The 16039-nt window shown below is 37.6% G+C and overlaps 2 protein-coding genes across 18 annotated transcripts in view; both read right to left on the reverse strand.

Annotated features, from left to right (window-relative positions):
* Positions 1–433: 433 nt before the first annotated feature.
* Positions 434–11705, reverse strand: nop14 (NOP14 nucleolar protein homolog (yeast)). Its single transcript, XM_008424441.2, has 19 exons — positions 11545–11705; positions 10616–10798; positions 9848–9982; positions 9417–9558; positions 8975–9126; positions 8542–8679; positions 8325–8447; positions 8099–8230; positions 7690–8011; positions 7437–7567; positions 7277–7362; positions 7036–7171; positions 6037–6138; positions 5627–5780; positions 5373–5532; positions 1191–1338; positions 955–1073; positions 688–843; positions 434–598 (listed from the first exon to the last, which is right to left on the reverse strand). Exons 2-19 carry the CDS (start codon positions 10796–10798, stop codon positions 502–504), a joined length of 2616 nt encoding a protein of 871 aa, XP_008422663.1. The 5' UTR covers positions 11545–11705; the 3' UTR covers positions 434–501.
* Positions 11706–13000: 1295 nt separating this feature from the next.
* The window catches only part of add1 (adducin 1 (alpha)), a 26296-nt gene continuing 23257 nt past the window's right edge, over positions 13001–16039 (reverse strand). For 8 of the 17 annotated variants that reach the window (XM_008424448.2, XM_008424447.2, XM_008424445.2 and 5 more), the window contains one exon: positions 13001–14559. In XM_008424448.2, the coding sequence (XP_008422670.1) occupies positions 14291–14559 (269 nt within the window). In that variant the 3' untranslated portion in view covers positions 13001–14290. Of the gene's footprint in view, positions 14560–14965; positions 15020–16039 lie in introns of those variants that run through there. The other 9 variants (XR_001777153.1, XR_001777152.1, XR_001777151.1 and 6 more) reach the window with 6 other exon arrangements.

Consider the following 16039-nt stretch of genomic DNA (forward strand, 5'->3'; position numbering starts at 1 on the left):
AGATAGACCACCTAGAAGACATCAACTCATGTTTTAAAATGTTGGGCTTCTGTGAGACGGATTTAGTTTTGAGTAAGCCTAATGTTCTACGAGATTATTTGAATTTCTCTGCAGTGAGAAATTCAACATCATAAATTGACAATCATTACCTTTGTGAAACGTGACGGTCGACACACATTCATGACAAATTATGGAGTTTTATCAATTTTTACTGCCCCTATTCGCCAAGAGCATTTGAACAGAAATGCAGTAAAGCAGCTGTGTCAATTATTTTATGAATTTGAGCTTATTCTTATGTGTTCTTTGTTGACAGAAAAGCAACAATACTTCTTATCAAATGACCGGCATGAAAAAGTATGGTGACTCTTAATGAAAATCATGACTGTCAATCAGCACAAAATGTTTTTGTGAAGACGGAAAATTAAAAGATTCCTTAAAGTTCAACAAAATGTTTATTCCACAAATATGAAACGCACAAGATTAAGACTATGATTCTGGATTTCACTTTCTCTTCTTCCTTTTCAGAGCTTTCCATTCTCCCTCCTGAGTGGCTAAACTGCCAAGCAGCTCCTTGACCTTCCTCTTTCTTTCTGCATCCCTGAAACACACAACATATGTAAACGTGTTAAAGGTGTTGCAGTGGTTTGGTTCACATTCGCGCACACGAACGACGAGTTTCATCCGTACCTGTTCATGACCTCGCTGAGCTTTTCTCTGGCCAGGAAACGAGAGTCCTTCCTGATCTCCCTCAGAGCTCCCTTGAACTCCTTTTTGTACTTGTGCTTTAGTCGCTCCTTCTCTCTCTCCTCTCTGGTGCTGCCGCGCTTCTTTCCATAGTCCAAGCTGTTAAAAAAGATAAATTAAATCAAAAGAAAAGCAGATGAATTTATATTTACCATTTGTTTATTGTTAAACAATAGGATTCAGAAGGAAGAAGTCTCTCTTGACCCTTACACTTCCACAATCTTTGGTGTAAACAATTTCAGGGGAATCGGCTTCTTCTTCTCGAAAACTAGCCGAGTGTGAGTCACAGAGGCGCTGCTGATAGCTTCCAAGATCTCGCTGTGAAGCTCCTGCAGCAAAACAACAAACACTGTAATTAACTGACAATACATGTACACAAAAGACAAGGACACAGAGAGAAAAAGCTGCAGGGAAACTTTGCTTCATTAAATCAACGTGCTTCTAACCTGTAAAGGACTGGGTAACATTTGTGAGGAAAGATGCTTGGAAAGAAGCGTTCTGATTGGCTGGAAGATGCACGTGAAGGAGGTGAGATCTTTGTAGAGCAGGCAACATCTCTTCACCAGGTCCAGGCAAATAGACAAGCAATTCAACCTGTAAAAAAAAAAAGACAAAAAAAGAAAAGATATACAGTAAGGTTTCAGGCAATATGACCCGTCCACCTACATTTTTTATTTTTTATTTTTTACCCTTGGAAAAAAGGAAGAAACACTTGGTAACCGTCATGTGGTTACATTCAAATATGTAAAGAGATATTTACATATTCAACGTTTCTACAGGACGGTTGCCAAGTGTTTCTTCCTTTTTGCCAAGGGCAAAAAAAATATACAAAATTGCATACACTTTCTATTGTTAGGTGTCTGTTAACAATAGGAGGTACATGTATGTTTTCATCTGACATGAAAACGTTTTATCCGCCACTCTCACATCCTTCTGACAAGTCAAACCCAGTAAAAAAATAACTGTATGTATGGCAAATTTAGAAGTTACTCAATCTTTTATATCAATTTAACATTTCAAAAAAACCTTCAAACTTATATAGTTTTGGAAATTGCAACTACAAAGATTTAAACAAAGACATTGCCTATTAATCCTGTACACATGGAGATGAGCACAGAATATTCTAGTAAACTATTAAGAAAGAGTTTGCGTCCACAACAAGTTGAAGGACGACAGAAAATTGTGCACTAGGTATGCCGGGCCAATAGGTGATGCTGTAACATTTCCATAGAACCGCCCAAATAAAAATAAAAAAAGCAGAACAGCCGTGTTGCCAGGTTTCTGTTCAAATGGGCTTTGTTTCAGCACTGTAGACTGGAAAACAGCCAGTTTGGGCAGGCTGTTAAAATGTATATTGCTTTTCACAACATTTGACAGGATTTTAGAAAGTTCAGAAAAAAATTTCTTGGAAATAGCTGCAATTGTGCGGCAAGAAAAGCACAGTCCATGTACGTTTTAATAAAATGTGTTCCTGAACTTGTATTACTCATTCATTTGAAAATGTGTAGAATCTGTTGAACGTGACATCATCAATGATTAGGAGTCTTTGGTTAATCAAGTGTCACTACTTATTCGTATAGTAAAAAAAAACTTCATGATTTAAAATGACGTAAAATGTAAAATATATATAATATATGAAAAAAAAGAAGATATATATAGATTTTGTCTGTCTGGATCTGGAAGCCCCACAGGATCTTAGCTCAGTCATTCTCCACCACCTTCGGGGGTGTTCCCCACTTTGATCTCGGGGCTTTCAGTCCATAGTCTACACAGATGTTCCTGTACTCTATGCCCGCCACTTGATTATGTTGTTCCATGTATGCTTTCCCTGCCAGCATCTTGCACCCTGCTGGTATGTGCTGGACTGTCTCAGGGGCCTCCTTGCCCAACCTACACCTTGGGTCTTGTCTGGTGTGGTAGATCTGAACCTCTATTGCTCTGGTGTTTAGGGCCTGTTCCTGTGCAGCCATATATATATATATATATATATGAACTTCATATGTGCATAAAATCATTTAATATAAATGTAGAATAAAAATAAGTAGTTTTCCACAATGGACAAGCATATTCATGCATTGGCTGTATGAATATTTCTGTATAATTTCAGTACTGTGTACTGAAATACAGTACTGCATCTTCATCATTATTTGTTTAGAGACAATTTAACCTTCATACAGAGCACACTCACTGACTTATTATTTAATCACTCCTAAAAAAACGACTACAGTCGCCATCCTTTGCAAACACAGCAGCTGGTGAGCATGTGTCTGAATAGCCAAAAGGAATGCAGAAATTAGAAAATAACTGGGCACTGAGGTGTGAGGACATGCAGAAATACATTCGCACGGTGTGAAGGAGATCGATGCTTTCTCTGTCTTCGACTGAACGTGTGAATCATTTTACAGGAAAAAACTGGAAACATGTTTATTGATTACATTTACATGTTTTGACTTACACAGAAATGCTTAAACACAGAACAGTTTTATTGTAAATGATTAAAATATTTATTTTTTTGATCTAGTTCACATTTTATGTCCTTAATCTATATAAACAAAAAAAAAAACGGTTTCAGAAATATGTTTTTTTTTCTATTATTTCAAAGCCTGAATCATTTTTGAGCATCCAATTTAATGTTTCTGACTAATATTTATTGCTGGGTACAAATAAAAATGCCCACTCTCTCAAAGGGTGCATGAACGTACTCCACCGAAGCCTGTTTGCAAGCTTTGCTTTGTGCCCACACACCAGCTGCTGTGTGAAAAGCACGCCTGTGACTCACACTTGCACGAGGGGACGCTCTGAGCCACAACGTGTGTGCTGGTAAACACAAGCATGGTGGTCTATCTTAGGCTTTCACATCCACACTGTGTCAATGAAAGTCGCTATTTGGATCAATACAGAGAAAACACGCAGACTCAATCAACAGCTGGTTGAAGGAAGGTGGGTGAATGTTTGTCCTGACAGAAACAGAACAAATATGTATTTTTGTACTATAATTACAGTCTTGTTTCAGTCTCAGTTTTTATCTTCCATTACATCATTTCATTTCTGTTCTCCTGATAATGTGAAACTCTGACACAGACACGTCTGACTGCTCTGTTTAGACTTTTTCATTATTTGCATACTTTAATCAATTACTTGCACAGATTATAAAATGACCAATGGTAACCCTGACCTGTTACCAGTGGTGTTCCACACAGGCCTGTCCTCAGCTCCCTTTTTTGTTTTCCCCATATGTAATCTCGTCTCCGTGGTTCTGATTTGACCTTGCCTCTCTCTGCCTTATTTGATTGATCAGAGAAAAAAAAAATACTTTTTTTTTTAATGACCCCAAATCTTGATCACAGTTAATAGATCATTGGCTCGTTCATCACATCATAACAGTAATTTACATGTAAGTATTGATAACACATTTTCTTTTGCAATATTCTGACTCATTCTGCTTGCCTTTACTTAAGCCTCATCATCTGTCTTCATCAGTATTTCCCTCCAAACAGAGCAACCACTCTAAAAGCTCTTAGATTTCTCATTTTGGTTCTTGCCGCTCCATTCACTAAGATTTACGTTAAGTGTGTAGTCTGCCGAGGCACCAAAACCTTCCTCAACCTTCTTTGATCAAAATACAAACAGGATATTTGGTGATACAGATTTCTCAAAATGCCCACCATCTCTCAGGACACATCATGCATGTCCTGACTGACTTTTTTGCTATTAAACTTCAAATGTAAACTAAATAGTCTAATGAATCAGAAAAAAAGGGAAAGCAGTGTCAAAATAGCAGTGCTAGCAACAATTTAGCTACCACTGCTTTAGCCATGCTCTGGATCTTCTTTTAAATATGTCATTATTGTGGTTGTTACTGCCACCTAGTGTCTTGACATAGCTATTACAGCCCTTGTACATTTTTTTTTTCCAAAGACGAGGAGAAAAACACCGTTTGAATGATAATTCTTAGCTTAAAGCCTTTAAAGCTTGCGCCTTCACACTTATCTCAAGTCTTCAGACATAGCACTCCATTCTGAACTTTGCTTTTATTTTTCCTCTTGATCACACCATGTGAAATCTTTCAAACACATTGCTCCCTGGCTCTGTAATTCAATCCCTCTTTCTATTTGTACCATAGTTTCTTTCCCTTCATTCAAAACTCACCTTTTTGATTGGCTTATTCCCAGTCTTTACATTCATCAAACGTGCTAAACCTAATTGTATTGTATGTGTTTTATCTATAAAAGTGTATTTGTTGAATTAGTTTGTTCTGAATGAATGTTTTCTTAAAGGCAACTCTGTCCTCGAAACAACCTATATCTGAACATCAACCTTTTTTACATACTTATCCTTATCTGGATATTTAAATTCTTACCAACATTTTTCTGGTTGTGTTGTTGCTAACAGAAGTGATTGCATCGAGAGAAAAAAAGTCAAATACGTGGTAGTAGCTAAACATCAATACCAAGGAAATGCGACATTTCGCTAATGTCAGCTACCATCTTTCTTTAAAATTTGACTGATTTATTAAAGGAGATGTCAAACTACTAGATATAAGCTGTCAACCTTAAAACAACTTGTCAACCTTAAAACAACTTGTCAACCTTAAAACAACTTAACACACAAAGTGCTTTAAGTCTTACCTGTAGTGATCTTTGTTCAAATCACTTTTGAGTTCCAGCTGCTGGGTAGCGGACAGCGGGAGGTTTTCCTTGCTCCAGCTGCTGCAGGACTCCGAGTTAGATAACACAAGCAGATCACTGTACTTCCCCGACAGCCTGAAGGGGGGCACCACCATGCAACCTGAAGCAAATAGGCAAAATATGTCAGATCTGCTTCACCTCAAAACAAAACTTGCAAAGGTGAATCAATAGAAGCTTTAACAATGTGAACATACCTGTAGAGGCCTTGTCCTGCACAGCCAGATGTAAAGTTCCACTCAGGAAGTTGATGAGCTCCGGCAGGAAGCGCTTAGAAAATGAGACGTACTCCACGGCCAGACAGCACAGCACTAAACCTGATGTTAGGTCTTGTAATGATCTCACCGGACACTAAAAACACAAAATACACACAGACTCAAAGAGGTTAAATATTTGTTGCAGACAATAAGCATCTTGGTGGGAGAATAAAAAAGATCCAGTAGAACTATTGGTTTAGAAAATGTAAAATATGTTTCAGCTCTATACGTGGAGAATTTCTTCTGGTCTAAACAAATGAAGCTGAAATTTTAGTTACAATTTTACATATGATAAAAAAATGAATAAAAAAAAAGTCTGGAAAAAAAAATCCAGATGCAAATTGCCTTACCTTAGTAAGGGTCTGGCTGATAAAAAGCAGGGCAGGAGTTGTGACAGGATGCCGGAAGTCTGAGGTTGGGAACAGCAATGCTGTCACTTTGAGGTAAACGAGCTAAAAAAAAATACAAAACACAAACGAGCTTTGACATGGTCTGGTGGAACCACTGATAATCAGTTTATTATTATTATTATTATTATTATTGCTTTGTAACTCTAGTTTTGCATAACTTTCAAAGACGGTTTGGATTCAAAGTTTTGTTAAAAAAATTACTTTTCTTGCAGCCGTGCAGATGAAGGAGAGCAGCAGAGCTAATTGATGAGCAAGAACACACACACATCTTTTTAGTTTCTGAAACATTCATACTCGTACTCGAGTTTTTATTTTCACCCATTAACTGTGGCTTTTAGAAAACTACAACCATTATAGTTAAACCTTTGAAATACTACAAACAAACAAACAAACATGTTTAACAGCCAGCAAAATCCCACTAACAACCATTAGTCACAGATTACATTTAAATTATCTGTATGGAAGTGATCTTAGGAAAAAAAAAAGGTATCCTTTTGTCCAACCATCACAAACATAAACACATGGATAATCTCTAATGAGATTTCAGTAGTTGTTTGCTTCTGCTGAAAAGGAGCTTTTCATCAACAAACAATTCATCTGGTTTCTGTGAAATACAGAGTATAAATATGTAGAAAAGCAGCTCGTGTTTTAACTCCAGTATAGTGGAAGATCTGTGATGCTGTGGGTCTTTGTTTCCCCATAGCATGGTAACATGGAAATTCATGGCACCATAAACACTGCATATACGGTCCATTGGAAAGAAGTTAGCATTGGGTTTTTTCCAAGACGATTACGATCTAAAACATGTTGCCAAGTAAAGCAGCTTCCATGGCTGTTATGATCCAAAGACCATAATCTTGTAAAAAAAAAACTGTCAGAAGTTGAAGAAAAAGCATAAGGGAGGAAGAGGAAGTCAATTTTCTAGTTAATAATTCATACCATGTCTAACGTGGGAAAAGCAACATGACCTTTGACCTCAACTGCCTCCTCCATGCTGTGAGCGGCGTCTCTGAGGATGCTCTGCATCGACTTGCCAGCTGCTTCGGGAAACATCTGACACAAAGCGTACAGCTCCCTTCAGAAAAAAAAGAAGAAAATGTGAACAAATCTATTGTTTTTTTCCCCTACATTTTAAGCCTAAGATGTAAAGAAGGGAAAGAAAGTCACTTTCTGAACTCACGGAATGAGTTTATCTACGGTGCCAAGCTCTGGTGGACTCCTTGTAGCCAACTCTCCCATGTACTCCATTAGAAAGCCCACAAGTTTCTGAGAACAACAAAACAAACAACTTAAGTTCACGCAAACGTCACTTGGATGAATCGTGCGTTTTGGTGGCGTACCTGCAGCTTGAGCTTGTTGCCTGCGGCCAAGCTAGGGTGGTTGCACTTCTGAGTCCTGGCCACGATGAGGCGCTGGTTGTCGGGTGTGTGACCGTGAAGCAAATCTTTCAGGTCTTCGTAGCTTTCGGGAGCTAAAAGAAGAGAGAGACATTTTTAAACTGTTTTGGAGAAGAGGAAATCTTGATGAAGGCCTCGACGTGCCCATGTAGATTTTGCGATTGAAAATAATCTCTAGCAGAGTGAGAGCAGTCACCGGCGAATGTGTACGGGAGCTCTGCTTTGGCTGCCTCCTGCCGGGCCTTCAGTTCCTCTCTGCTCAGAGACTGCGGCTGCTGCCTGGGACTGCTCGCTTCCTCTTCCTCGTCGTTCTCCTCGTTCTCACTTTCCTGCTCAGATTCAAGGTCAGAGTGATCGTCTTCGTCTTCGCCGCTGCCCTCCTCTTCCTCTTCTTCCACATCATCCTCATCATCATCCTCTTCGTTTTCGCCCTCTGCCTCCGAACCCTCTTCCTCTCCGCTCTCTCCCTCCTCTTCCTTGCCGTCTTCAGTCTCTTCCTCAATGTTCCATTTTCCGTCCTTTCGGAAAGAAAATAACATTTATTTTAAAATATTAAAAAATATATATATTTTAAAGCCCACCCCTGTTGTTTTGAACTGAGATACCTGATAAGAGAGAGTTTTCTTGTCATGCTTGTCCAAGACAAAGCCGTCGTTGAGGTCGTCGGCGGACATGTGGACTTGACTCTGCACACCGTCCCCGCCTTCATCTCCCATCATCCTCCTCAGACGGTCAGCCTGAAGAAACGTAAAGCAGATTACAAACCCGTCGCACAAAAAAGGTGCAAAAACAAAAAGCAGCGATGACGGCTACGGCTTTTGCTGCAGCCACCTCCAGTTTCTGCAGTTTCTCCTTCTCCTCCTTGGCCAGCTCCTCTGGGGTCTTCATCTTCTCCGAGGGTTGGGCCTTCATCTCGAAGCCGAGCTCTCGGACCATCATGTCGTACTCCTCCGGCTGGTAAACCGGAAAAGGAAGCAGAGATCAGAGGAGGACAAGGTGTGAGACAGAAACCTTGTGGGGTTTTTTTTTTTTTTTTTTAAATCTATACCTTTGCTTTCTCCTCCGGTTTGTCGACGTGTTCGGCTTTGGGAATTTTCTTCACCATCAGAGCCTGAATGCTTTTCCAATCCTGATCCAGCTTCTCCGTCAGCTCCTGGGCCTCCTCCTTCTGCACCTGACGCTCCCTCTGTGATGAACAGATGTCTGCATCATTTTCCAGGCTTCTCCAATCTCACATTTCCAGAGTTCTCCTTGCATTGCAGCAATGTTTCAAACATACACTTAAAAGGGATACAAGGTTAACTAAATGAAAGAAATGAATGCATGGACAAATAACTTCTCTGTAGCAACGCTGTGTTGAACATAAACACCAGAAGAAAATAAAATCACTGCAATCATTAGTTGGAAAAAAAAAAAAGTGTTATTTTGCCTAACAATTAATCACGTGCTGTTCTATCAGCATGTCTGTGGAGTCGGTTCACCTTCTCCTGCTTGGACTTCTGGATGAGCTCCTCAATCAGTTCCTGTCTGGATTTGGTCTTCTGACCCCCCTGCTCGTCCTCCTGGTCCCCCCCGGATGTTTTCTTCCTCAGCAGACCCCCTCCGCCTCCAAAATGGGAGGCGGTCAGCTCAGCTGCGCGACAAAATAAAACGCCTTTAGTAACAAATCGACGACATGACTCGCACGCGATAATTAGATGATGGGAATTTTCAAATGAGGCCAATTTACATCAGTAAATACAAAGAAAAACAAACGAGAAGAGAAAAAAAGACCTGCATGCTTGTAATGTTTAATGTTTCCATTATGCAACGCAGTTTGAATGGATTTGTTGCTGAAAATGCGGCATACAAATAAACCTTCCTTTCATGAACATTCCATGAACTACATAGCATTTTTTCTAAATGTGTCTGGTTCGGACTCACCTGATAAAAGGCCCTTCTCCTCTGATTCATCATCGCTACCAACAGTGTCATTAAATTTCTCAATTTCGGCCAACGACTGGCCGTAATGAGTCAGTTCTTCCTCCTCATTCAGGTTGTAGACGTCTCTCTTTCCATGGGCACGCTAAAACCCAAACACCAATGGAAAGAAACATGTCAAGAGTAGGTGAAGGCAGCATTGGAGAAAGTGTCAGGCTGTTGTAGCTGTACGCGGTTCAATAAAAGCATTGTTAAACATGTCTTATTTCTTAAATCTTCAATCATCCAGACAACAAAGACCAAACAAAATGATAAGATTTAGTGCCAATATACAATAAGCATTTATGCTGTAAAGAAATAATTATTCTTACTTTCTGCGCCAAGTCAATAAAAAGGAATCAAATCCAACCCAGATCAATGAAGAAGTCACCAACCTGTCTTTCAATGGCGAACCTTTGAAGGATTTTGTCTTCTGGAGCCATTTTGGCATCATATTCTCCAAGGCGTCGGTCGATGAATTTGTTAGACTTGTTTTTCTGTTTGTATTCCTTCAAGAGCGTTTCTTTTCGCTGTAGACAAAAAAAAAAGAAGAAAAAGTTTTAAAAAATATCTATATATATCCTTATTGTTGAATATTTCAATCTACTATCTACTTTTTAATCATTGGTTTGTAATTTTATTTGCTTCAAAAGTCCTCTCTCAAAACAGTGTTAAATCAACTGTGTGTATGTAAATCCACACCCAACTTTGTACATTTTTTATTTGTTTAAAAAACAGAAAATTCTTAAACCATGCACCATTTTTCATTGGCATTATAAAAATGTTCTTCTGGTTTGCTCTAAATGTTGCATCATGTATAATACTGAAAAAAATACAAAATTAAAAAAAATAAAAAACTTGTACTTTCCAGAATTAATGGATAATCTGTCAAGTTTGAAAAGAGAAGTGAAAGACTAAGCAGCAACAAACAGATTACGGTAAATGTAAATAAAAAGTTTGTGGCATCAATTTTTCTTTTCAAATATGTTTCTAACAAAATAAACAACTATATCTTTAATATAAAAACATGTTACAAAATTCCTCTTATGAAAACATGGAAAAATTTAAATGTAAATTATTACACAACATAAAAGAGCAAATCATGAATGAAAGCAAACAGGCTGTAAAAGTTAAAGAAGCCAGATAGTTGAGCTGTTTCTCACCTTATTGATAGCTTTGGAGCGGGATACTCCAGGCAGACCCACGTCGTGTTTGCCTTTCCTCCCCAGAACATCAAACTTCTTTCTGTTAATTTTCACCTCAAAAGGGTTGTTTTTGATCTCAGTGGCTGCTTTGGCTTTACGGACCTTGTCCGCAAGGTTCTTCTTTTTAGGAGCCTTCCCCATCTGTTGTGGAGAACAAACAGATAATCACGCATCAATCACTGACTTGCCATATAACAGAGTCCGTAAACATTTTCCTCAGTAAACCCAGCAATTCCCTACACTTTCTAAGTTCTATGTCTTTTCTTTTATTGCCCGGTTTTCAAATACAAGCACACCAGTTAAAGGCAGATATTCTTAGACCAGTTAGACTAATCCTGGATTCTGCAGAAAAGACCACAAAGTGAGGAAGGAAATAAAAGACATATGACAGACAAATAAAAAAGGATGGACGGATAAAACTTTAACAGAATGCGACATATGTAGATACAGGAAAAACAATGTTTTTTTTTTGTTTTGTTTTTTTACATATTCTGACATACTTATCCGGATCTCGGAAACTTACATCGTATAAGCCTTTTCTGACCTGACCACCAATAATGAACTCTGTTTTTGTGCTTCCTTCCACAGTTAATGTGTTAGTTTTTAAATAAACCTTAAGTGAAAAGACCCTTACCTTTCTTTTCATTCCTTTATATAAAGTTAACAACACACTTATCAACTTCAGTTCATAATGTCAATGTGGCAAGTTATTGACGAGATTAAACATTAAATCACATGATATGTTAAACTAAAACACCCCTTAGGGAAAACTACTGATGTGTAAAAAGACGTTAATAAACAAGAGGAAAAAGAAGTGCTATTTTCAGCACTGACCGTCAACAACTTGTAAACATACGAAAAGTTCTCAGACAGAAAGACATGTTTACCTTAAGGCCACAGCGAGGAGTCGAGTTATTAAACTCAAGTGGATAAAGAAATCAAACAACGACTGTAGGCAGTTTTATATATAATTGTTTGTATCCACGTTTCTTCACCAGGTTTCCATTTTCCAGCGTGCAGAAAGGTCACAATGTCGATAGTACTTCCTGTGGTATGTTTCCCACAGCGCCCCTAGTGTCAGAAGCACGTCTCTACGTCTATTATTTTTTCTTTAGTAGAACAGTAAAACTTTATAATGCACATGGACATTTTCACTCTCTGGTAAACTCATTTGGAGGCTTCCTTTTTTTCTTATCCTGAAAGGAAATAACAATTCACCTTTTAGGTTTATTTAGATCGCATGCCAAGTATATTGCTGTACTAGTGAGGCAACCAAATTTATATTGTTTCAATTTTTGATTTGTTTAAATATACATACAAATCTTTTTCTTTTGGGACTAAATAAAAAAAACTAACTTAAGAAAATACATTGCTGAAAGTTGCAGCAGTGCTCGATGTTTTTGGGTAGTTTTATTTTTTTGTAAATAGATATTAAATATATTTTTGGGATGAAAGGGGCAGATGTTGCGAGATTTTTTTTCTTTTTAGCTGCCTTTTATTTTATTGACTTTTATATTTTTGCTATTGTATATAATTGTTTTGTTTTTAATGAAATTAATAAATAAAAAAAGTCTTATGTGCTAAAAACAGCAGGTACTTATAGGCATAATAATGTAAACAAGCTAGCTCTCAGTCAACCTTGTAAGGACTTCAAATTAAATAAACCTTACATGTTTTGGTTGGATGATATGGGCTTTGATGTTATCACTCAGTACTACAGTAGCTTGGCAAAGTGCTCACATTCCTGTTTCTGCTCACATTTTGTCAGAATGCAGTCACCAACTTCAATATATTTCCTTGGGATTTTATGTGATAGACCTAGTAGTATAGACAGATCTAGTCAAAGACCAGACCTAAAATCAATTAAAAACTGAGGAACGACCTGTTAATTGATACTCAAGAGATGCTCATTGTACAGAATTACAAGAACCAATCACAGAGTTCTGCTTTTCAAGGTAGTGTTTCTTTTTATTTGTCATTGTAGAATAGAGGTGGATCCATGACAGAAAAAAAAAGTGGTGTAATAACTTTGTAAATTGAGTAATAACCAAATATTTAAATTGGGAATAATTCAGACAAACACAAATCAGCATAATGCAAGATAAAAAAAATAAAATAAACTAAGGCTGATTTAAATGAATACTGCGACATTAGTAGTGGTATCAGCACAAAAAAAGTTGAAATATAACCCAAATTCAGATTGAAGCCCTTCATTGCAATGCAAGTCAATCATATTTGTCATCAGCGGCCAATTTCTTAAAGCACTTCAGAACTCTTTGTTAAAGCAGGATGAATAAAAACAACCTAAGCCGGGCACAGAAAAGTGGCCTGAATGTGAATATCAAACTGTTTCCTTTCCCCATTTATTGATTGCAGTCACAAGTTTTTTTTTTTCCTCCAGTGTACATGGTCTTTACGGTCAACAGGTATTCACAGCCCAGGTTTCACAATTAATTTTACCAAGTAAACGTCCAGATCTATGGTTATAAGACATGATTTAAAATGCAGCTTTGTAAGACGTTCTCCATGAATAAACGCAACTGGATAAAAAGCAGTATCTGGCAAAAGCTGTGGTTTTAGGAGAGAAAAGGGGCCACAGTTCCCTCTCACGATGAGCAACAATGCATTAATCTAATGAGACAAAACAACTAAAAACTAGATGTAAAATAGCTGCTTGTAAAGTGAAACAAGAGAGCAAATACAAAAGTCATGATGAAACCATTAAAATAAAAGAAAAAAATACAAATGTACACATTCCTTCACAATAAAGGCTTGCAGATAGTGGCAGATACATTGCATGAAGCCTTAGAATGACCAACAAGCACAATGTTAGTTACAAACAAGGCAGGACTAACCCTGAATAACAGAAAAGTGTTCTTATTTAATATGGCCTGTAAGGTGTTTGACCAGCATTAAATAAAAAGCTATGTCAGTAAGCAATGCAATGTTTAAGGAAAAAAAGAAGAAAAAGCAGTACATGTGGCCAAGAATGAGCAATTTCATTGGAATTATTGCATTTTGGACATGAGTATATAACCATTCCATAGTAGCTCGACTGCAGCTCTCCCGCCCGCTGACATGTCATTAAATGAGTGCACAGCTTCAGGGATGCATGTATGAAATTTGTAGTCATCACTTGTCATAAATCTCCAGCAGCTCAGTGAGATGCTAGAACCTCCTCGCCCTGCAGCGACAGACATATTTAGATACAATCCCTATACATTCTAGTGGTTACATTGGTTAATAGTTAAAAGAAATAAATTTTTTTTTAAAAAGCAACAAAACTTTCCAATGTCACTAAGCATGTGAACCTGTAGTTACAGACATGCATAAACACCAGGTGGAGTGTATGAGACAGATTGCACTCACAACTAAAAGCCTTTAATAATTAAAAACCTTAATGCGATTTTTTTTTTTTTTTTACATTGTATACAAAATTGGCACACACTAATGAGCAAAAGTAGGTTAATAAGCTTGTAACAAAAGACACAAAAAGAACCAAAGTATAATTGTGGAAGTGTGGCTCACTTGAAGAGTATATTGACAGAAAAACAACAAAAAAAAAAGAAAAAAAACAAGAACCAAAATGAAGCCGAGGCCAGATTTATCCAGCGTTCTCCGATTCAGGACTGTCTATTTTTTGTTCTTCTTTAGGAAGGAAGGTGTGCGGAACTTCTTTTTCTTTTTGGAGGGGGATTTGCTGGGAGACTCCTCTCCTTCCCGGTCCCCAGCATCAGTGGCCTCCTCCCCGTCAGCTGCCTCTGTGGGGGCAGCTGCTGGGGTGGGGTCTTCGACGGGCAGAGCCGGAGCCTCGGAGGGGTCGTCAGGGGTTAAATCCGGAAGGGTCTGTCTCAGGGTGGCTGCATCACTCTCATCCTTAAAGGTTTGTTCAGGCAACGACTCTGATGGGGAGGGAGGGGAGAAAAGCGAGAGAGTTACAGATCGCTAAAGACAAACTGATGGTTATGCGACAGTAAAGTAACAACAAGTCACTTGCTGGTTAAGCGGTGAAATCCATACAATTTGCTACCTGAAAAGGACCAACGCCTGAGTCCATAGAGAAACTAACAGTTTGAGTCTAAAGAAAAGTCGCTCACTCGAAAACCATATGTGTTTAAGATAAACACAAACTATAATAACTAACTTCACAGTCAGCCTCAGAACAAAGTCAAGAACACCCCGTTAAAATCACAAATATATTACAAAGCTCTCCTTAAGAAGTGCCAATAAACAGCATAACAGACTAAACAATCGCCAGCATTTCTTCTTTCTGACGTTAAAGCTTGAGCACATATTTGTTTGTTTTACCTTCACTTAAACAGGGAAATCTTAATGACTGCAGTTCTCTTGTTCATTTGTACCCTGTGTGCAAACAGAATAAAGTGGAAAAAGAACAGAACAAGCACTGGTGAAAGTCGAAAGATTGAACAATATTCCAATATTAAAAAAAAAAAAAAAACACGCACATAAGTCAACTCTGGAGCCATTCTCATTAATGGCTCATTAGTCATTCAAGTAGTCATGAATTATAAAATCACAAAAGACTGTATGTAGGTTACGCATTAAAAGCGCCAGGAGTTAAGAATTTGAGTTCACCATTTTGTTTTTTGGGGTTTTTTTTGTCAGTTTTTGAAACTCAACCAATTTGTTAGAGTGCAGAAGTTCTCAGGAAAATATCCATGATAAACTAGCACCAAGTGTGATATTTAATACATTTAAACATGTACTGCTGCAGCCGATGGGTGTAAAACTTCACAAGTATCTAGTTTGTGCAAGAGTCTGACAAAAATATGATGACATGAGATTTCAGCACCGTTTTCTTGAGGATGGAGAGGCGGAATAAAGACTATCCATCTTTTGTCTCCAATGAAAGTTTAATTAATCACAAACTGTAAGTAGTTTAGAATATTGGTAGTTTTTATGATTGCTTTAGTCCAAGTTGGCTTGCATGCCAAAAAAAAAAGCTATATAATGTTTGTAATTATATTGCAAGCATTATAATTAACTTGAAATTTATTTTGATCTGGTCTGACTAACAGACTTTATTTTCTACTCTGCATAAACATTTATTTATTTTGTAATTTAGTTTGTCTGAACTTAATGCGTAACAAAATGCAGAATTTGATAAAGTACAATTTGATTTTTGTTTTTTTTAATATATTCTATATTTGAATAAACATTGTCAGGTAAACATTGACAAGAGGGAATCAGGGAAATGTAATATTTTAAGGCATTCCACTGTTCTTCAAGTGCAACATACTTTAAAAAAATATATAAAATTCAACAAGACCTAATTTTAAATAGATGATGTCACTACTGACTAAAATATTTTTTTCCATATTGAGCAGCCCAATTTGTAGATGAGATTGTCTGTATACAAGA

The sequence above is a fragment of the Poecilia reticulata genome, linkage group LG12 (assembly GCF_000633615.1).
Source record: "Poecilia reticulata strain Guanapo linkage group LG12, Guppy_female_1.0+MT, whole genome shotgun sequence".
Lineage (NCBI taxonomy): Eukaryota > Metazoa > Chordata > Actinopteri > Cyprinodontiformes > Poeciliidae > Poecilia > Poecilia reticulata.